The sequence below is a fragment of the Hakea prostrata genome, chromosome 10 (assembly GCF_041222555.1).
Source record: "Hakea prostrata isolate BN-2017 chromosome 10, UWA_Hpros_2, whole genome shotgun sequence".
In the NCBI taxonomy this organism is placed as follows: domain Eukaryota; kingdom Viridiplantae; phylum Streptophyta; class Magnoliopsida; order Proteales; family Proteaceae; genus Hakea; species Hakea prostrata.
Window position 1 is genome coordinate 44,072,249 of NC_142609.1, and position 23,366 is coordinate 44,095,614.

Genomic DNA, 23,366 nt, shown 5'->3' on the forward strand with positions numbered 1-23,366 from the left:
ACTCAATTTGTAAAGATGTTATGATAGTTACAGGTGAAAAATCTTGTTTCGAGAAAAAAATAATCCAAAATCCCCTGTACCCATAAAATGTCCAAGACAATCATCTTGTAGGTCCTAAAATTATGTATGGTGAAAATTTATCTTTGCCACAACAACCTCCACTTTATATATGATGAGAATCCATCCATTCCGATCCGAAGCAGAAAATCCAATCCCCTTGCAAATTGACATTTTTCTGCCAATGCAAAGTTGCTCTAGGGGTAAGATTTACGCCTCTTAGTAAAGAAATTGTGGGTTCAACTCTCGTTGAGGCGTCTTCCTTGAGAATGTAGTCGAGATGCGCAAGCTAGCCCAGATGATCCTCAGCTCCCGACAAAAGGAAGATAACAAACGAGTTGAATAGATTGGAAAAGCACGTTACACTTTGAACTTATCTTTTTTGGCGGAGACTATTTACAATAGTGACAACACCCACAACAAACTACAATCTATAAAACAGAGGTGGTCCTAATTCTCTCCAAATCTTTGCCAACTTTCCTCTCCTTGAAAGTCCTTTTGTAACCCTCCCCTAGTTTAAACTTTAAAGCCCCTCTTCACAAGCAAAGTGTGATGGAAGCAACGTATGCATATATCTATCCTTCCTTTTTGTCTTTATGGCCTAGGGCAACACTTGAGAATCCATAGATCTTGCTTCCTTCCACCTACTTTTTTTCAAATCTCACTTTTCATTAATTTACTTGTTTCTAAATCCTTTAAAGGGATTTGTGATGCTTGTTATGAGAGAGAGAAAGTTGCAATCAATCGCCATTTCAACGTAAATCTATCATAGATCATCGAGTCAAGCTTTTCCTTTTTTTGGGTAACATACCACTTCATTGAGACGGCAAAGTCGAGAAAATAGTAATTCATTTTTAGTGTCATGATTTTAAGCATCGGTTTCATGTTGACTACACTACATAAAGGGTAAAATGGTAAAAAAAATCATTTTAAGTAGATTCAAAAGTAGGGTAGACAGTATTGTGGATTCTTTTCAAAACCGTATCGATATCTTATAGGTTTCATAAAAGAGATACCCAATTTGATACCATACACTAGAACCATGTTTAGGGGCACAAGTTTCCCATGTCATGAGTATAATCACGCTAAAGTGAGGGCAATAGATGGATTCATTCAACAAGAAATTCCACAATTTCTCGAGAGAAAAGTGCTAATGACACCATGGCCAGTGAGGGGATCGAAATTTTGCGCTTTATTTCCAAACGCGATAACAGTATATCTGACCATCTGATCCTAAAAGCCTCGATCATCACGAAAAGGACGATTGGACCAAACTCCATTCCTTGAGTCAAGGACTTGTGAAAGTCTCATAAGCAAAAGAAGCAAGAAATTCTATCCTCACTTACCTAACACAAGGGCAACGATGGCAATTAACAATATTCTCCTAGGACCCACATATGGTCTACTAGGACTTTAGGTGAATTTCCACGTTTGTTGTTGGATAAATAGGAATAAAAGCTAGTTATTGTTGTGCTATAGGCACCTCTAATCACACATGTAGGCTCGATAGATACTGATCCAACGGCAAAGATGAGGCCTTTGATCCCAACCTTCACGTCCACGCTCCGTCGTGGCTTTTTCAAAGCATGGTTCTAACTTCTAAGACTCAAAAATTCACAAAAGCGAAAAAAAGAGAAAAGAAAAAAAAAAAAAAAAAAAGAGGGTAAAGACAAACCGGGTACTTGTTGACTTTTCTAAACACGTACCGGGACCCTAACTCCTTGCGTCGTTGCGTTACCTGCGGTTTTCTCGGGTTTTACGTTGAAGGTGATTACTAACATGCGCTAGGGGGAGCACGTTTTGTTTGCTTTCCTACAACACCGTGTGTGCGCCGAAACGGCGAAATCGTGAGAGTATTTAAGGAAGGTTTGGAAGTTTGAAACTCGTGTCGTGTAGAGACCGGACCACCCACCGGCGCACTTTATCGAGAGACCTTTCTCTCTCTAAACTTGTTTGTTTTTCCGTAAAAAAACCTCTCTTTGTCCATGCTATTTCGTCGAATCACTGAATTCTAAAGCCTAGAACGGATCATCTACGACTTGTTTGTCCAAATCCAACAAAACTCACGTATGTTTTTCGCAACTAATTCAATCTCATTCGTGAATCACGGTCAGAAATCTTGTTTTTTTTCCTTACAACTTCGATGGATCGAGAGTCTTGGTTTCATACATCCTCGTGCGAAACAAGCAATTAGTTTTGCTTTGTGTAGTTTCTTCGTTTTCTTATTATCGTCCGTTTCTTTCGAGATTGCTCATTGTTTTATCGTTCTAAATGCTGTTGCAGAGAGGAGAATATGAACTCATATTTCATGCTTTCTTGTGTATGATTGACATGCATCTTATTGGTACGTGAAGCGAGGATTGGGGGACGATGAATCAGGTGGTGAGGGTTCTGAGGTCCGAGGTTGCTTCGAAAGTTACATGCCCTCTTTGTGACAAGCTACTCAGAGACGCTACCACCATATCGGAATGCCTTCATACGTGTGAGCCTCTTGGTTCTGTTTCCTCATCTTCTAAATCTTGTTTCCTTCAATTGTTTTTCTTTCTCAAGTTTCATGGACTTTGTCTGTAATCTTTTACGCTTTTATGATCTGGGTGTTTCGCATTTTGCATTGTTGCGCGTTATCATGATCTGGGTTTCTCGCACTCCACAAAGATTTAACTTACCCAGAGAAAGGGGAAGGAATTACGAGAGAAGTTATCGTCTTTCTTACGTACTACGTGCCGATACGATTGAACTTATCAAAATTAAGAGGCCGGTGTCGTTTTCCTTAGTCAGTAATGGGTCAATTGAAGCGACCTTAGATTCTCTGAAAATGTGTGTTCATGGTGTTTGCCTTTCTAATTTTGCTAGTGGTATCCATGAAGACAAGAAACGAACACTTGAAACTTTTGGCTTTTTTTTTGAATAGGGACTGCTTGTAGTACGTGCAACCACTAAATCAAGAACATTTCTTGGAAAAGGGTCCAGTTTGTAGGATGAGCATGGTTAATTTTTTTTCTCTAAATTCTGCATTTATTTGCATTTGGAACACCAATCGAATTAATTCACTTTTGACAGATGAAGCAGCTTGTGATCAATACATTTCCTTTAGTTAGGTTTTCTCTCAAAAGTGAATTTTGGAAAATTGGAATTTTGGTTTTTGTAATAGGTTCAATCTAATTTAGCTTATGCTGTGATATCTCTTGCTTGAGTCTAATTACATATCTCTGTTTTTCTTTTTGCTCCTGAAATGTGTTCAAATGGAGTCAATTTTATATCTCTGAGGCCATCAGTCAAATGAGTGGAACCTTCTGCACACTTTTCCTTGTTGAAGCAACTTGATTGTTGCATCTTTACAGCTTTGATGGATGGTGTATAATTTTATGTTTCTCGTAAGCACTCTGTGTGGGAATGTCTTATTGGGTGGAATTTATTGTATTGTTTTATGAACACCCAAATAGCCTTAGAGGATTATTTGGATTCAGTTCTTATTTTTGAACTTGTGATACACTGACATGTATGTCCTCCTTAATAATTTCCCACTGTTTTCCCTCTTCCATCCTTAAACTAGCAAACCACAGGTAAAGTAAGTGCCTTATTATTTATTTCTCAGATATAACTCCTGTAGTAAGTTGTACATTCAAGATCCATCCTTAAAGAAGTTTTTGTTGAATTTGCACAATTGATATCTGATACTTTGTATTTTTTTTTTTAAATTCAAATCAGTTTGCAGGAAGTGCATATATGAGAAACTTACAGATGAGGAGTTGGATTGCTGCCCGATTTGCAAAATAGATCTGGGTTGTGTTCCGGTAGAGAAGCTCAGGTTAACTTATTTTTTTGTTCTTGTTATGCTTAATTAATGTGCAGATCAGCATGTTTTGTTTTTTTGAAGCTGCATCAGCATATGCTTCTTTTGCTAAGTTATTTGGTTATCTAGGACTCCTTCAACTGAAGCTTTGTTTCTGTTTTTTCAAAAATATAAATATTGCTCCCCTTGTTAATGCAAGGTATAGATAGCTTCGATACTATGTTGAATCTTAGGTGCTATACTGTTCTGGATAATTATCAGAATGTTGCTTCATATGGATAAGATGTCAATTAAGTACAAAATAATTGTCAGTGTATTATTTTTAAGAAAAATACAACTCAACTCTGTGGAGCCTCATCTCAACTGAATTCATTGGCTACTGATAAGGTATGTAGCATGATAGGCGAACCTCCCTATCATGGTTTCTTTTCTTGCTTCTGGTCATTGATTGTTACTTTCCTAGCCTAAGTAAGTTTCCTGCTTAGGCTATAGGTTTAAGTAGGTAAGAATTATATTTTTTTCCAATTTTGGATTGACATTAATATAAATTTACATTGGTCTGTATGACTGGAAATGCATATATCTATTGCACAGCCCTTGTCTTCCATTGTCCTCTTTCTCTTTCTCTGCTCTTTACCTGGCAATGGTTAAAGATTTTAGGATTGTTTGAATGATATCTAGTACTTGCTTCTCTTTTCTATTTCCATTTTGAGAGTTGATTTGGGCTTCTGGTTTAAAGAATGAAATCCCTAGTTCATAGAGGAAGGAAAACTAGCGTTTCATGTACTGATTTGTATTGGTTCCGTATACTTTTGATGCTGAATTATGTTGTTTATTTTGGATTTTTTGTATTTATCTGTTGAAAAATATTCGTTGGGATGCTATTCCTGCTTCGAGTGTTGATGTATGAATATTTCTGTTGAAGATTTATTAGATTCTGAAAACCCTGCATCTTTGATGTTTCATCAAGTCCATTACTACCTCTCTCACTTCATTGCTATTATCCTATACTTGATTTTGTTTCTCTTGCTAAAAATTCTTCCCCCCCCCCCCCTTTCCTGTTTTGTGGGGGTGAGGGGTCTGTTTTGAAGGCACCTAATGTATTTGGTCTTCTATGTCATCATTGTCATTTTTTTTTTGTTAAAGTTTTCATATATGTATCTCTCTTTACCTGCAATCACTTCATATCCCAATTTCTTTTTGCTCCAGATTTAGCCTCTGACATCGGTTGTGTTTAATATTGGATTCAACCAAATGACATGCTGTCTCACAGTATATGTGAATTACTGTGGCTGGAGGGAGTACTCCTAGATCTTTATGTTAATGTGGAGCTACCTACATATCTATACTCTTAACAGTAAGTCTGTAATCAGCATAGCTCATAAGCCTGTTCAGCATGGCTAAACAAAGCATTTGGAGACTGATTGTCACTTAATCAAGGAGAAGATCAAACAAGGCGTCTTCTATATTTGCTATGTTCCATTTGATGGTCAACTTCTAGATGTTTTTTTCTAAAGGATTAAGCATTTGACGTTTTATTTCTGATATTGGGTTGGGCTTGTTTGATATCTATGCCATAACTTGCGGGTTTTGGGGGGTGGGGGGTAGTTATATGAGTTAAAGTGCAGAAGTTATCTATATGGATTTAATTGTGTTGCTCTATGGGTATAGTGTAATTTGTATTGCTCATCTCTTATTGAAAATATAGGGGCTTGTGCCATATTGAAAATTAAGTCTGATTCCCAAAATTTTCTTGAAATTATCATTTCCCTCACCTACGAAGGGAAATGCCAAGGATTTAAGTATGGGTAATAGATGAGCCACTTTATTCCAAGACCAAGACCCTTTCTTTTTGAGAACAATTGATCAAAGATATACATGTGAGGAAAGTACCATCCCTTGAGAACTTTGATTTAACTACTGTTTTTGTTATCTGGAAATCTTTAATCCGATTTAAAATTTAGCATCAATCTCTACTTTTCTGATTCCAAAATGTTCTAAATTATTAGCGAAACAAACTTATCCCAAGTAGTGAGATGAGATTTCTTGACTTCCCCTGTATTTTCATTCAAAAAAATTTTGCAAGTCAAATCAATAGCCTTACAAGTTCCAATAGGAAACAAAATGAAGACATTAAATAAGTAGGTATAGAGCTCAAAACAATTGAATAAGAACTTTGTGCTCTGCATTCAAGAGTTGGTTAAAAGTTGGCTATCCTCCCTCGTAGTAGTGAGGAATTGAACATAAACAGAAAGTGACTTCTCTGTCGGATATTCCAACAACATAAATGTCTCAGCTGCCGTAGACCCTTTCCACGGCCCTGTGACTCCCCTGGATGCCTTAATACAAGTGTTCCTTTCCCATTTGCCGCACACCAAGGTAGATTTATGGGAGGATCCATTAGTGTGCTCTTAGTTCATTTTCCAGTTTCTCCCCCCCCCCCCTTCCTTTTCCTTTTGGGCCTTAGTCTAGCTAAGCAGAGCATGTCAAGTTCCTGTCCCAAGATCCTTCTATTTTGAACCCTTGCTATTATTATATCCAAGGATCAAGCCCCTTCTCATTAAGACCTCATGACGCTATTACTTTGCCCTGCTTTCAGAAGTCTGAGGATCTAACCCTGTCTAATCAAGATCTGCAATATATTTAGCATATGCATGTTGACATATGTGCAGTATCATATAGCTATTCATATTGTTTTAGGACATATCAAGGGAGAATATTTAGTATGTTGTGTTCAATAAAGAGACTGACGATGCCTAGTGAGTTGGGGTGCTAGTACCTTCCCACACTTGTAACCTGATCACTTATCTAAAATTTTGGACCAGACTCAATGGAGTCATGAGTCACTTCCTCTTTCAAGGATTGGGCTACCATGATGGATCTAAGATTCTATTCTTAGGTGGCGATTCCAAATTATTTTTTGAGTCCTCGTCAAGAATCATATAGACGAGAGTGACACACCTAATCCACTCCGCAAGGCGAATCCCTACAGTTAGCTTTCTAGGATGATAATTGAGATCTCATTCCATCAACAATGCCACATATATCCTTGGATTTAGATCTGGAATAAAAATAGTTTGCGTCAGAGTATGGGGACTGGGTAGACATTTCTTTGTGCCCATCAAAGGACAAGGTCTCAATCTATCCATTATGGAAACATCGTTACTAAAGCGAATTCTAGTTTTTCATTAGATTTTACAAAAAAAGGTCAGAAAACAGATCATGAAACGCTTTTAATGTTACTTATATCATTATAAGTGGCTTTTACCAAAAACAAATGTATCATCAGAAAACAGAAGATGGGTAATCTTTGGTGTATATCTAGCCACTTTAATACCTTTGAGTGGGCCAAGTTTCCTAGAGACAAGAAAAAAATCTCCATAATAGAAATAAGAAGGCAGGGGCTAAGAGGGCATTCCTGTCAGCTTCTAGATGTATTAAAATGCTCTAACGAATTTGTTAGCTTCCATTTTAAGTAAAGCTCAAACTGCTCAGGGAATGGTAGCTTAAAGGTATACATCAACACTCCTCTGTAGGTGCAGGCCTTCTTGGTCCTTGCACATGAGACATATGGGTGCCCGCAGATGACACTGAGGGATAATGGTTTTTTTTTTTTTTTTTTGGGGGGGGGGGTTGGGGGTGGGGTGGTCCATTTTGTACTCTCCAGGAGTTGAACTCTCAATCTCTTCCCACTCTGATGCTATGTTAGCTGTCATTTCACCCAAAAGCTCCGGTTGTTGAGTAAGGGCAGTTTAAAGATATCTATTTAACAAAACTACCTTTAAGTTCAATGGAAAATGTAGTACTATCGGAATTGTGGATCTGGCAACTCCACCTAAGGTCAAATCCCAATGAATCATAAATAGACTTTAATAGACCCCATTTAATCATGTTATTAGCTTGTATATGGAATTATTCCAGCCTTTAGCAAGTTTACTTTCCCCAGATTTTCTTTTTCCAATTGTGTGGAAGAAGAGAGGATCCTTAATGCTAAATCTACACTTAATTCAAGTCACATAAATGCCCTTATTTCTTTGTTTTTATATCCTATAAACCTATTCCTTGGTTTCACAAAATCAGCAAGCCCATTGATATTTTGTTTTATTCTTTTCCTATTTATCTATTTACCTTTTAGGTTTCCATGATTGCCCCTTGGTTCTTTGTGTGATCATCACCTAATTTTTTTTGGGGGAGCAGAAATTTTCTTTTCTATTATACCACTGTTTTAGTCTAATTATGTTTTTCTCATACAGTCATACCTCACATTTGCTTCGTACTTTACCCCATGCCTTAGTACATATATACAATTAAATTTCAATCCCACTGTGGTCATTACATTTCGTTACTCACCTTGTGAACTTTCCAATTCTACCAATCTCTCTTGTGGCCGTTGAAAAGTACATCTGTTGGATATTTTGGTTAATGATGTGTTTTCCGTTAACACTTCTTATTGTCTATTGTGTGCTTGGGTGGGTCCATGCTGTACTCAATCAGTAACATTCCACACCTGACTGAATCGGGTGTTATTTTTTCTGGTCTTTGCATTACTTGATAATTGATAACTTAATTACATAACTTTTATTGGCATACATATTTGTCGTATTGTTTTTTGGTCTACCCTTGATCACTTCAATTTGGGATTTGAGATTTTTTGAAGTTGTCATTTGCATGGAGATTATCAAAGCAGCCTCTTAGCAAAAATTGCCGGTTGTAAGGTTGTGTAATAAAATTGGCCCTCAGACTCTGCTGGTGCAGAAGCCTTTGGCACCGACTTCACTCTTTTTTTCATCTGCATGGAGATTACTTACTACCATGCGGGAAGATTGAAAATTATTTGTTGGGATCTTTCTTGCTTAGAGACTATTTCAGTGTGAAGATGTCAACTGGAGATTATTCGGATCGTATTGCAGATACTCTTGATTACTGATCTTGTAAAGGTTTTTATGATACTCTTCAATTTGAATTTCTATTATTGGTGGTCATTATTTATCTGTGTCCCGTGAGGGATAGATTGAAATTCGCTAATCTACTGTTGAAGATAAATGTTCGACACATGGATGATCGAAGTTTATTTTTCGCTAATCTACTATTAAGATAAATGTTCTATTATCTACTCAAATAATCATTTTAAGACTAATTTTATCCGAAGATTGGGTGTACCCAGTATACAAGGCTCCTGCTACTGCATACTTTGGGTTGGGTCATTATGCACACGGCACTACCCCTGCTTTACCATTTCACTGAGGCCTGCCCCAACTACTTTTCTCTGAAGATTACTATCTTTTGAATCTAAGGGTATTTTAGTCTCTTAAGTTTGGTTATCAGTTTTTTCTGTTATTTTCCCCCTTTTATGTCATTAACTTGTAATAGATTAGGGTGTTAGGAGCAATATCTTAAACTCCTGAGACTATATCTTTTAAGTTTAGCCTGCATTGGAAATTAGGATTAGTTATTTTAACCAAAAGCTGCTCTCTTTCTATTCTGGCTTGCAGTAGTCTATCCGCTTTGCTTGTTTTTCCTTGTTATCTCATTTTCCCTTTTCGCTGATCGACCAATTTCTGGTCTGCTACAACTAGCATTTGTTTGTTCATGTGCTCAGCATTTGTTTGAAGAAGGTATTTTACAACAATTCATGTTTATTTGATCTACAACAATCTAATGTTGTCTGGTCCATAGTAACCAATCTGCCTATTTGGTCCACAAAACCCATACTATGTATCGAGTCCATAGTCTGGTTTATAGCAACCTAATGCCATCACAGTAACCTAGATTGCCTATTTATCATTATAATTTTTAATCTAAGACCTCTATTTGGGGCTTAATAGTTTGAGCAAAATATTATCGACTAGTTGCTGCTTATGATGTAGCCATGGGATGCTGCATTTTTTTCTTCTTTTGGGAATATGACACTACTTACTACCATCGGCCTTTTCATGAAGAGCCTTTGACAGTTCATATTGTTCTTGCTGCCATGATAACATGAATTGTGATTCTTGTTCACTGCCTTTTTTTTTTTGTTGCTGATTGGATTTGACATGAAGATTATTATCTACTGAGATTGCTAATGGTTGATGTCCTTGAGTTGATACTGCTATGTTCAGAGGTGACTATCACTGTTATTTATGCATAAGACTTTTTTTTTTGGGACCAAATTTATGCATAAGACTGGTGCTGCTCTTAATATCTTTTCTTGTTGTTCCATGCTGGAGCCTACTGATATAGGTATATTCTAGCTAGAGGGGGAGTGCCACCCTTTTGTGTAGTTGTGAATCCTCAGTTTAGTTTTTCTCTAGTCTTAGAATTGTATTTAAATTTCATCTGACTCCTTTTAAAATTTTATCACAAACAAGAGTCATAAGTTATGTAATCTTATAAGTATAATTGAAGGCATTGGGGAGGACTATTACTATAATCTATTCTCCAGACGATCTTTATTTCTTCCTAACCTCTCTTCTCTTCTTCGGATTCTGGTTAAGATTGTAATCTGTTGAACTGGTTATTGGTTGCTGTTATTTTGCCCACGTGTAACGATATATGTGAGTGGGAAGTTTAATTTCTACTCTAGCCATCAGCTAAAGACTATTATTATCTAAAATTTCATAATCCTGAGACTGTTTTATCTGACAACTACCATTATTTTGTGTTTGCATCTGCAGTAACAATTGATTTTCTAAGTTTATTTAGTCTACAATAGCCTGATGTCTGGTCTGTATACCATCTATCTGATTTTCGGTAGCCAGTAACCGATACTTCCTATCTGGTCGACAGTAACCTATATATTTTTTTCACCTTGTCTGCAGCAAGATGATGCCATCTAGTCTGCATTAACCCATGTTGCCTGTACACCATTGGGGTTTTTATCTGAGATCTCTGTCCAGGGCTCTATGACTGCCTTTGGTTGGGCAGTATATTATGTACTACCTGCCTTCCACGAGAAGAGTTTTTGATGTAGCTGTTAGATGCTGCACTGATACCTTTACTAATTACTTCCTGGCTTTCTTTGTGAAGTGTTATCAATTACTAGTCTTCTATGTGAAGTAATACCTAACCTAGCCTTTTCTTGTATAATTATTTTCAATATGATACTGTAGGTTAGTGTTCACTACAGCCTATTTTCTTCATTGCTGATTGTCTTTGTTCAACATGATGGTTGTTATCTCTATTGATGTTGCTGATGATTTTATGTGCTTGAGTTGATATAGCTACCAAAATATAATAATGCTTTTCCCTCTCTCTCCATGCTCACTAGCATTTATCACTACTCTTTGTGACGAAGATTGATACTGCTTTTAATATCTATACTTGTTGATCCAAGCTGAAGCCTTCTTTTGATATATCCGTACTCCAGCTTGAGAAAAATAAAGAAGGGGGGGGGGGCTCTTAAAGTATGTACCATGGAGACATGGAGTTGTACGTAACTTCATAGGGGGAATCTCCCCTCTACTCAGATGTAGTATGGGGTTCCCTATTGTGATTAGGATTAGTCATTATTTGTTCTTAGGGTTGTTACCTACTACTAGGTTTGAATCTTATTACAAAATGGGAGTCTTTTCTTTTTAATCGTTCTAAATATAAATAAAGATTTTGGGGAAGTAGGGTACTGCGAGTTCTTCACATTCTGGTTGGTATCATCTTTTGTTACTGAAATTAGTCAAATTACATGTTTGTTCCTCTGATACTCTTAATTGGGAGGGGATGCTTGTTGAATTCATGCACAACCAGTTGGTGGCTCATTGGGACTGAGGAGCCTATGATTTTGTTATGGGTTCATTGAGTATGATTTTGGCTTGTCTGCTTCACAATCACCATTAAAGTACCTTATAAGTTATAATTATAACCATAACTGAATTGTTATCTCATACATTTGGCTGAATCAGAGGTTATATGTTCCATGTATTTTGAAACATTTTGGCATTGTTATTGTAATTTGCAGGCCGGACCACAGTTTGAATGATTTAAGGTCGAAGATTTTCCCTTTCAAAAGGAGAAAGGTGAATGCACCTGATGTTGCCTCCACAATTTCATTGCCAATTAGAAGAAAGGAGAGATCACTCTCATCACTGGTTGTCAGCACTCCCAGAGTGTCTGCACAGACTGGTCTGACTGGAAGAAGAACAAAAGCTGTTTCAAGAAAGTCTACTGCTTTACGAGGATCCAGTTTTACCAGTGAGGATCCGGTTAGAAAAGAGGAGGATGCTGTGGAGAATCAACCAGAGAGCTCAAGTTCTCCTGAAACCCTGAACAAGATTGTTCAAACTAGAAGGCAGGTGGGGGACGGTATTGGTTAATTGATGCTTATCTACAATTGACTGTCCATTATAAATTAAAATTTTCCAGTACAATTCTTCTTTCTTTTCTTTTCTTTTCCCATTTTCTGACGCTTTGCATGTCGCACATAAGCATTCCATTCTGAATAGTTATCATTATTATAATTATTTTTCATTTAGTAACACTTCACATGATCTATTATTATGTTGGTGTAGAATTCTAATGCTGAGTGTTCTAACCACCACCTGCCCAAACAAGAGGTGGAGAATGATGCTGAGCCATGGGCTGGAAAAGTTGACTGGAAACCCTTGAACTGCCTGGTTGAAGCTGCAAATAGGACGAAGTCTTTTAAGTCTGTTGTCAAGTCAGAACAGCCGTCTGCCTCTGAAAGTGACGCACATTTTCCAAAAAGCAAGGTTAAGGAACAGTTGAATAAATCAAAACTCCAAGACACCAAAACTGGCACTGCTGCATCTTCAGGATCTGGGAAGCCTAGAAAGCTCAATGGAATTGGACGAAAAAGAGCATCATCTGCTTCGAGGGAGCTTGGCATGTCTGCACAAACTGTTGTTGATGCTCGGGGACTTAAACGTGACAGAAGAGCTAGTCCAATCTGGTTTTCCTTGATGGCTTCGGAAGAACAGTGAGAAATCAACTTGTCTTGGAATTTTACTTTTTTCCGGAGATAGGTTTAATACTTTTTTGGATGGCAATTCCTAATACCATGCTTAACATTTCAGGGAAGCAGATGCACCATTGCCACAGATTCCTTCTTGTTACCTGAGAATTAAGTTAGTTCCTAGGCACTAGTGCCTGCTTTCTATTCCCTACTCTTGCTTTAATTTTGTTCAGCATTCTAGTTTTCTGATAATGCTGTCACCTTAAAGTGGTCTTTGATAATGAATGGTTCAAACAGTTCTTTTGTTGCTACATGCTTGTTTTGTGTTTGTATGGCATGTGACCAGATGATGTAGTGAATTGTGCTCTGGGGAAACAGACTGTGGCTTACCTTTTTTTTTTTAATATCTTTCAATTTTTCCATGGGGGAGGGGAGTCATTTGACTCATCTCTTTACCATACCTTTCTGTTTGATTTTGTCTTTAGTGCCACCCTGACAATACAGATGTTAAAAATCCTGATGAGAAAACCGGCACCTTAATTTTGAGCCGAAGATGAAACCAGCACCATGAGCTAAAGAGTTGGATGATGTGATGCAAGATTGTGATCCAAATCCAACAAAGCAGAGAAGTAGGACAAAGGGTTGGGTTTTTTTTTTTTTTGGTGGTGGGGGGGGGGGCGCACCCAGACCTGGATATGAAATGAGTATGAATAACGACCTGGAGCATGTAAGTAAAAAAGTTGATAAAACTTCAGTCTTTAATCCTCCCGCAGCCTTCCCTGTGAACTCGACTCTTTGGCCCCTTGTTGGGTAGATACCATGTAATTCATGTTGTTTAGGTGCTGACTCCTATTTTTGGTCTTCTTTTCTCCATTAGATCAAGGAACCTACACCTATGACTCATGATTCTTTTCAACAATGCAGTTCATGTATTAATGAAACAATGAAGATGGAATACCACCTCTTTCATGTATTTATCCAAAGAATTAAAGCCTTTTTTTTACACATCCTAATTTGCCACTATAGGTGCTGACTGAAACATTTTGTAATTTTTATTTCATCAATTTCTACTATGAAACTTATCTATGCTGCTATGTACTGTGTGGATCACAGGGATGAGTTCCATTATACCTGCGTTAATAATTTAATATATTTTCTTTAGTTGCACTTTAGCATCAATTTGCTTCTACTTGTTATTTTTTGAAGATATGTATCTTGCTACTTAGTGGGTCATGACCTGGGTGTTTAATTGAACAATGAAGGGATAAAAATGAGAATTGCCAATTGTTAGTTAGTTGAGTTTGTTTCTGAAGAAAATTTGCTATGTCCGATCAATTGTGGATGATGACTGGAATAGATTAGAAGCAAATTGCCAACAATCATTTGGTTGATATCGGATCTAGAGCTGGTTAACTTCTCAACTGGGATACTAGGATAGGGTTTTAATAATAGCTGATGAATCGGCAAAAGCCGTAAAGTGCAAAATTGAAATTTAGATCCATTGTTTTTTGGAGGCACCAGGGACGTAGCTGACAATTTTGTTTTAAGATTTAGGAACTTACTCTTGATCCATAGTTGATTGTACTTGTCCCAGTGCTTAGTTGATGGTTGATAGAGTTATGTTGGGATCCCATGCAGTTAGACATATGAACCAGTCAATTATATGAATTATGCAGAATGCATTAGTCATGTGTGGTGGGGGCTTTGTGATTGCAAACTGAAGATGAGTTTCACCTAGTGGTTGTTATTTGTTAATGGGTACCTGATTTCTCAATAAGCTCAAGGTCCCTCCCAGTTAGGACAGCCTCCAATCTCCATAACAGGGTTAGTGTCAGATTGGTTTTGGAATCGAGTTAAAACACCTTTCTAGGATTCATCTGGAATTTAGTTAACCTGTCAGATACCAAATGGTATGTGAGTAGACACTAATGTTGAGGGTGCAGGGACAGCCATAATACCATAATGGTCCTGTCCCCAGTACATAACTACATGCTAGAAACACCATCAGTTGGCGATCCTAATTCCCTAAAGAATAAATATCTGCTGACTTTTTGCGTGGTATGCTTACTACAACTTCTGGTAAACCATAGAAGCCACTCTCTTTCATTTCAATCTTTTTGTTGATTATTCAAAACTTCTGTTTATTGCTGTTGATTTGCTTTTAGTTTTGGTGGGGATGGGGGTTCCAGGAGGCATTTCTTTTGTTTCACAAGATTTGGATTATACATATAGGATGTTACTTTCTGGATGTTGTCAAGATATGGTAGCAAAGGTGGTCACAGTAGTTCTATTTAATACTTATTGCAATTTTATTCTCAAATCTCCATTTTAAACATTGGTGCTGACTTAGTTTAATGATTTTGTAGGGATGGTAATATACCTGTTTCATTTATCCATAAGTACCTCATGAAGAAACTTGATCTTAAAAGTGAAACAGAGGTGAGTTAATCCTTTTCTCTACCTGGAAAGTAAAAGTGTATTCTGAGTACGCTATACCATTCCAATATTGTTGGTAAAGAAAGATTAGATAATTGGATGCTTGATTTATTTAGGATGTAGAGAATGAACCTTGACCTATTTCCCTTTAGTTTTGGTCATGTCAATTTGGTTTACTTCCTTTTCCCTGGTGAGTAAAGCTCGCAGACATGGTAAAACCTGTCAGTGTAAAATCCAACCAAGCTTACTCTACAAGTACAATGTTATGTGAGCTTCATGTCACTGTTCTTCCTTCCTGTTCTCTTTGGTGTTTCTGAGCAGAAAATCCAGCATAAATCGCAAAGCTAATATTACTTGTAGCATCAATGCAGTGGAGTACAGTCATATATTTTGATTCATCTAGAAGCAGGGTGTCTAGGGGTGACCTGGCTCAGCCTGGATATTATTTGGACCTCAGCTTGGTGAAATTAGGGCTAGGCTTGGTGTATACAAGGGATGTCAAGGAAGCCTTCCCTTGGCATCCTAATATGTTCCTGGCATTATTCTTGATTTGTTATCCTACTCATCATCTACCCATTTAGCATTTCTCATCCCAATTCCATTTTTCCATTTTTCCATACAGAGAGCTTTAGAAATGGGGTGAAAATTCAACTTTTGGCTTCTTTTTTTTTTGGCTGTTTGAAAATGTAGTCCTTCACTTTGGCATGTATCAGTCCAGGTGTTCGGGTCTTCTGCAACGGCTGGCTTTAAGAGAATTTACGTATAAAATGTTTGCAAATTTTTTCTTTAAAAAATATTGCAGTTACAAAACAATGGATTGGAAAGTGTGGTGCTGTGTTTATAGATTTGTGTATGGCCTTCTATGTTCAACAGATTGAGATCACCTGCCGGGGAAAGCCAGTCTCGCCTACATTGCAGCTGCACAATGTGGTGGATTTGTGGCTTCAGATGGGATCAATATCGAAGAGAGTGCCAGCATCTGTGGGCACCTCAGCCAAGGATTTTGTGATGGTGTTGAGCTATGGGCGGAAAGTTCGTCCCCCTTAAGGAAGACATGCCTCTGTATTTCTTCATCTGCATGTATCCAATAGGCAGAAAAGCCTTGAGAAAATCCTGATCTTTCGTTCAAGGAGCTTCCTTGCATAAATTTTGGTTGCCCTTTACTGTTCATTTATGAGATTGTCCTCTTCCATTAGATATGCTTTTAAGTTTTTTATTATGAAATACCATATTGAGCTATTTATTTCCTCTCCTCTCACCCCCCTTTTCCATCAGTTCTTTGTTTACTCTGTAACTGATTGACTTTTTAGCTTGGAAATGATAAGATAAGGCTTTAGTTGCAGAATTCTGTGTCTGTGTCTTTCAGGTTTTCTCTGTTAATAGCATTTTGGTTATGTTATTGTGCTTTCTGAAGAAGAAATTGTTTTGGCTAAGGCTGTAAATCGGTTCGATTCAAATGTAATGACTGTAAATCGAAAGCTTAACTGATTATTAATTGATATCAATTTTTCCAATCCTAAACGATTAGTAATTAATCGATGTACTGCTTTTAGCTGACAGTTTCTTGGTTGGAACTGAATCGATTAGTTTGATTTTGAACAAAAATTTCGACTTAGAATTGACTACCCTTAGTTGTGGCCTGCTCTTTACTGCTCTTGTGATCTTTGTGAATCACCTGGTGATCGCTAGTAACTGTCTTTTTTTTTTTTTTTTTGTGGGTCCTAGATCATTAGTAACTGTCATTAAATGCCATTCTGGATATGTTTTTGGTACAATGGAGGCAATCTTTTATGTAGAGCCAGCGAGACCACGGAGGTCTTAAGTTTGATTTTTTGCCCCTTTGACACCTTTCCCCCTCCCTCTTCCCATCCACGGAGGTCTTTGACTTGTTGTCTTTTGATCCCAAGGAGATTTGAACTCATCAAAGCAAAGTCCAAATCTTCAACCTGTCGCTGAAGAAGTCTATGCTTTTCTTTCACTTTCTACCTTAGGAGGGGGGATATTGAGGCCGCACCTCTTATTCATATTCTCATAACTCAAAGGTGTGCTTATTTCCTCGTATGTGGTGGAGACGTGCAAAGGGAGCATTAACCTCTACGTGTTAGGATCCAGATTCCTCATACTTTTTTACCACTCGTTGGAAGAGGGCCGGCTAAGGTTGCACTCCGTATTCATATTTTTAAGACCCAAATGTGCACTCCTCTCTTATGTGGTAGAAACGTGTGAGGGAAGCATAAACTTCTACCCGTAACAATAACCAAGTCAATCATTATTAACAGTTTTTTGCATTGAGTCAAAATCTTCTCGACCTAGGTTGACCTTGTACCAAAACTCAAATGAGTGTGGAACCCACATTCACCTAGGTCTGCCTCTATCAGGCTGGGAAAATGTGGGTCCCATAGTCATGAGAGTGTGGGTGTATTTAAAGGGGAGGGGAGCCTAGGTGGTGAGGATATCCACTTTGATATCAATCACTGCCCTTAAGACGATTGATCAGGTATAAAATATTTACCAAATAGAAAATGCCAATCTAACGGTTGTCAAAGGGTTCTGCTTGAAATCCAGGGCTTTCCCTTAACCTTAGACGGAGTTCGTTCCCCTGCGCTGTGTATGTGTTTCGCATTCTCTAGGAGTTTGCACGGCCACAACCAAAGTAAAGCTTCTTCTTTGCCGTCAGAGACTCACTGTGTCACTGATCTCCTGTCTTCTCCATTCATAACAATTCAAATATGCAACAGGTAAATCCTGACCTTTAAAGCTTCCTTTTTTGTTTCTTTTTTTTGGGTTTTATTTTTGAAGAGTTTGTGAAATTTTCTGGTTTTTATTGAACTTCGAAGGGCGGAGGTTCGGAGACCCAAGTCACATGGGAGGATCAGCAGAATATAAATAAATTCGGAAGATTAAACAACAGATTTCACGAACTTGACGACGAGATCAGGATTGCTAAAGTAGGTATCTTTCCCCAAAAAAAGGAAGTCCAAAAATATCTTTATTTCTTCTGAATTTGGTTTTTCTCTTTGATTTGTGATGCTTCTACAAAAGTTTGAACAATTTATTTGTTCCTTCTTTTTTTTTTTCGTTCAAAGAATACATTTGTTCCTGCTACTGCTACTGTGTTATTTGTTTCAATTTATATACCTGCAAGTAGGCAAGTATAGATCACCAGTGCGCAACTACAACTACATCTATTAGCCAAGGAATGCACAATACCAGTAAATTTTCCCCTAAGAAACTTCGGTCTTACTGTTACCATAATCCTCAAACAAGTCAAAAGCCAGTAATAGGAGGTCAGGGTGGAGCCATTTTTCATCCTTAGCCTGAGTGTGAGGCTGTGAGCCCGATCTTTTTGACTCCATTCAGTATGTTTACCTCTAGATTTGAGCTTGCGTGAGGTAGTGAATGCAATCAATGTTGAAGCAGGGCTATAATTCAGATTGGCCAGCTTTTCTGCTAATATTTTGTAGCAAGTCACACTTCTACATATTTCTCTACAAGTACATGAAACAGATAAATGCTTTATATGTTTGGATGTAAATTACAAATTTTCATGAGTGCCATGTCTTGGGATGTAAACTTTTGTAAAATGGAAATATTTTAAGATTGGGGTAAAAATAGCATGAAAGGAAATTAACTTCTGAGGGGATTGTTGGAAAATGAAGTAAAATATAAACCTTATACCAATGATTTTCTACAAGAACCAAAACTATAGGTAGTTTATCAAGTTCTGAGTTAGTTGCACAAGTATTCTTTTTGTTAGTTGGATGTTCCATCTTGTTTTGCTCAAGACTTTACCCTCCACTAAAAAGCTTTCTTCTCTGTGCAAAATGTTCCTTAGATATTTACTTTTTATTTTGTGTTCATTTCTTTTAGCCTTTCAAACGCTTGTCTAAGATATTTTTGGTCCAGGAAACCAACGAGAATCTGGAGGATGCTAGCAATGAATTGATCCTTACAGATGAGGAGGTTGTGAGATTCCAGGTAGGGGAGGTTTTTGCTCATATGCCAAAAGAAGAGGTAGAAAGCAGGATTGAGCAAATGCAAGAGGTGACGCGTAAGAACTTGGAGAAGCTGGAGGAAGAGAAGGCTTCGATACTTGCACAGATGGCTGAATTAAAGAAAATTTTGTATGGAAAGTTCAAGGATTCTATCAACTTGGAGGAAGACTGATCTGGTACTAGTCACTGCTTACGTCTCAGTTCCTTATCATGATTATGGAATGAGAACAGTATTCATTGTGTTTGAATTGATCTGTATATCTTTGAATCTATGTCTGGTTATCTAAGCAGCTTACAGCCAATCAACAACCCCCAAGAAACCTTGGCAATTAGCACTGTGACAACCCATGTGTGGACGGCATCCTTTAACTTTGATAGTGATATACACAGTTGCAGCCAACCCAAGTCAGCAGCACAATCCTGTTTGAATAATTCATTTAACTTTGATAGTATTATAGAGGCTTCCACCATATTTGATCCTCTCACTGGTGCATTACATATTGAACGTTTTTAAGGCTATCAAGAACTTGGTATCTCATCAATCACTCTGGTGAAGTGGTGTCCATGCCGATCTGTTAAGAGGGAAAGTCTTGTGCTTGACGAGTCCTTGCAGGTGTTGCTAGGAAAGTGATGTGATCCTAGATTGTTAGGAGAGCAAACTAGGAGCCAATGTCCAAGATCTGGGTTGAACTGGTGGGTCAAATTAGGGTTTTATGGTCAATACTAGTGTTAGGGTTAGTAAGACCTGAGATTTGATGGTAGTGTTATGTCAATTGAGTGTAAGAAGGTTATCAGTGAAGGTGTAGGGTTTTGTTGATGGCGGGATATTGCTGGAATTGGAGTTTCAGCAATATAGAGTAAGAACTTTGGGTTTCTTGAAAGTGGAGAATGAAGGAATCTAGGGTTGCGGCTGCCCCAAATGCAACTAAACGCGAATGGTTTTGTTAGGTTATGGGTAATAAGCTGGCAGAATGGGGGTTAATTTTGGATGTTGGTATGGGCTGGGTGAATTTTAGGGTTTCTCAGGAAGAAAATGAGATGGAGTTTTTAAGGTTTTGATGGATGGAATGGACTTTACTCTGGATCGAGTCATCCAATGGGACAGAGGACGATGTTGCCAAACTTGAAGTTTCATTGCTGGCTTGATATAATTTTAATATGGGGTCACAAAATTAGAAGGTAAAAGATGAAACTGAAAATTTTGGGTTTCTGCTTGATAGAATGTCAAGGGGCTGGAGAGTAATGTTCAAACATGATTTGGGGCTGTTTTATGCTGGGAATGGTCTTTGGGGGGATTTTGTCTTAAAAAAGCAAGGAGACAAAGGCAAAAAATAGTCATGGCTGCAGAGGATTAAAAGAATAACTAGGTTAGGGAATGGATTCGACTTAAATGATTAGTGATGACACCAGGTTGAATGCTTGGAGATACCCTTATACTTGCAGAAATTCCTGCAATGGAGACCGATCAGGACAGAGTTGGGGGGGAAAGAAGAATTCGATTAAGGGTTGGAGAGGGAAATCTCTTCTCTAATTAGGCAATGCTCTAAAAGAAATTATCAGTCAAAGCGTGGGTTAAACTGAGTATATTTCTATATTTATAGCCTCTATGGCTATATAATTTCCATACATAAAATAGGACTCTAGAATAGAATTTATGGCTTGTAACAAAACTAGATACTCGTCACTTGAACAGTATCTTTACACCCACCAATTCAATTAATGACTTAATTAAAGGACTAATGATGCTAGTGTAGAACAGTATCCGAAAAAAGGAGATGTTCTGCTGACTCCAGTAGGGCTGCATGTGGATATCGGCGGGAGGTCCGGGCGACCAGACAATCTGCAAGATAATGTTCCCATCAAAAACAAGATGGCATGTTTATCTTTTTAGTATTTGCTATCATTTGTTATTTTGTGTGGTATGCTAGGAACAATTGTTTGGATCACCGATCTGGGTTTGTTTCATTTGCCTCTTCTGATTCTTAAATATCCTGGACAACCTGCATCTATTATCCATACCTTTGTGTTAGAAACTACACCTCTTAACTGTGATGGTAGTTACTCTCCAAATATACTCTGCAGATGACATATGGGAGTGAGAAGTTTATTTTGATATACATTTTATGTTGCATCTTTGGACTTGGGGTTTGCAGGGAATGCAACAAGGGAAGGTGGCTGATCAAAGGATTACAAGATGCCAGAGAGTGGGTGAAGAGTCTGTTACTATTTGTACCGACTGCCAGATCTTAGTAGAGGTTTTTAAACAGGAAATGGTGAAGTGGACATGCGAGTCTTTTTACTTTCACTTTGGATGTTGCAGTTGCAATGACTGGGTTCACTTTGGTTATTCTCACTTATCAGGGATTGTAATGTTTCTTCCTTGGCCCATGACTTAGAGCAATCATGGCCATTTTTTCAAGACTATGGTTAAAGGTAGATAGATGTAGCTTCTTTGCTCTGAGCGTGATGAAGTTCTAGTTGTATTTTGAAAAAATGATAGAAAAAGAAAGACATTTACAAGATTGTTGTTCCTCATTGATGCAACATTTCCAGTGCTGGGGTCGAGCTATAGTTTTGTGCTGATCCATCATCATATGAGTTTTGTTTGAGGGAAACTAGTGTCTGATTTGGTATGATTCTCATTTTATCTTATCAGGTAGATTTTTATTCTAACAAATGTTTGATTTAATTTTAAAATTTTTGCACCTTAATTTGGAAAAATAGAAATCAAATAGTATAGAATTTGTGAAATAGCTGATTAGCCATTTCAACTTTCAATTTCATAATGAATAATTTTACTATTGCCATCACTTCCAACACCGTCTCCCAAGAAATGTAAAAAGTTATGGATTTTCTACATATCAGCAGATAAAATCCAGATGACAAAACCAATGAAGGCTCAACAACTACAAATCACAGTCAATATCAACTAGCCTCCCTTCTGTCAACTTTGCTTTGCAACATTTACAAGAAAGCATAATCCAGAAGACCTGGGTCAATTGCAGAAGACCTAAAAGGCTCGGTTAGTATTGCATGGTATCGAGGGATACAGTAAACCTTAATCCAGATAACAAAACCAATGAAGGTTCAACAACTACAAATCACAGCTGATATCCTCCCTACTGGCAACTTTGCTTTGCAACAAATAGAAACTAAATAAAGAAATTTGGCATGCAATGCGATGAATTATTCTGTTAAAAGAAGTTATAGATTTCTTGACAACGTATCGCATTAACCGAAGTGACTTTAAAGGGTCAACAATCGAAATGCATTGGATAGGACAATCTGCATAAAACCTGAAAAGGCCAGTTTGTTGGCGATGGAATGCATTTGATCAGTATTTTGATACTGTTGCTCAAAATCTATACCACCAAATCACGTTCAGGTAACACATTTGAGATAGCAACCCTTGGGGTTATCTTTATATTTGCTGTCACTCTATGTACGATTTTTGGGCAACTTCTCATTGAGAGATTAGTAAGAGACCCATTCAAAGAACATTGAGAATAATTGAAGTAATGACCCCTCAACATGGAGGGCTCTTTGCTTCAATTGAGATACACAAAAATCATTTTCACTTCTTTTGAAACCCTAAAAAGTTTTAATTTCCTTAGGTATTTTGCTTTCTTTGATTCAACCCAAAATTTGAAAGATGGATTGGGTTCCAAAGCTGATAGTTTGCATTTTCGGCTTCAATTCCCAAACTTCTGAAGAGGGATTCCGCAAAAGGAAAGCGGATGATCTCCAACAAGCAAGGGGAGAAGGTGGGGGCAGTGGTTGCCAAAAGGATGACCAGTGGGGGGGGGGTGATTGTTGGTGATGGCAGGTGACTTCTGGCAGACATGGTGAAGAGAGAATCCCCCCCCCCCCACCTAAGGAAGAGTATGTGACTATGTTAGTGCATACAGGCATTATGGTCATTTCACCTTCAAAAATGAAATGACTAAACAAAATCAAGGGCAATCTATATTTTTGAAGTAGGCCAGCAATAATATTTGGCCCTTCAAGAGAAATGCCTAAAGTCTCACCTCACTTAAGTGGGCCCCCTATAAAAAAAACTCTAGATCTATTTATTTTACAATGTGCAACCTTAATGCAAGAATGGCCTTGTCTTTACTTTTTCGCAGTGAGAAATGAAGGGTTTATAGCACAGATGGCTGTGACTTCCGTTTTATCAATGTTCTCCCAATACTGTTGT

The 23,366-nt window shown here is 37.7% G+C and overlaps 2 protein-coding genes across 2 annotated transcripts; both read left to right on the forward strand.

The window, feature by feature from the left end:
- Positions 1–1,931: 1,931 nt before the first annotated feature.
- On the forward strand, positions 1,932–16,518 carry DRIP2 (DREB2A-interacting protein 2). Its single transcript, XM_089136630.1, has 8 exons — positions 1,932–2,124; positions 2,341–2,539; positions 3,766–3,865; positions 11,784–12,117; positions 12,334–12,761; positions 12,859–12,909; positions 15,104–15,176; positions 16,047–16,518. The coding sequence occupies exons 2-8, from the start codon at positions 2,428–2,430 to the stop codon at positions 16,218–16,220; spliced, it is 1,272 nt and encodes a 423-aa protein (XP_088992756.1). The 5' UTR covers positions 1,932–2,124; positions 2,341–2,427; the 3' UTR covers positions 16,221–16,518.
- A 1,223-nt stretch (positions 16,519–17,741) lies between these two features.
- Positions 17,742–22,077, forward strand: AIP3 (ABI3-interacting protein 3). Its single transcript, XM_089138505.1, has 4 exons — positions 17,742–17,911; positions 18,011–18,121; positions 19,080–19,344; positions 21,322–22,077. The coding sequence occupies exons 1-3, from the start codon at positions 17,903–17,905 to the stop codon at positions 19,338–19,340; spliced, it is 381 nt and encodes a 126-aa protein (XP_088994631.1). The 5' UTR covers positions 17,742–17,902; the 3' UTR covers positions 19,341–19,344; positions 21,322–22,077.
- Positions 22,078–23,366: the final 1,289 nt, after the last annotated feature.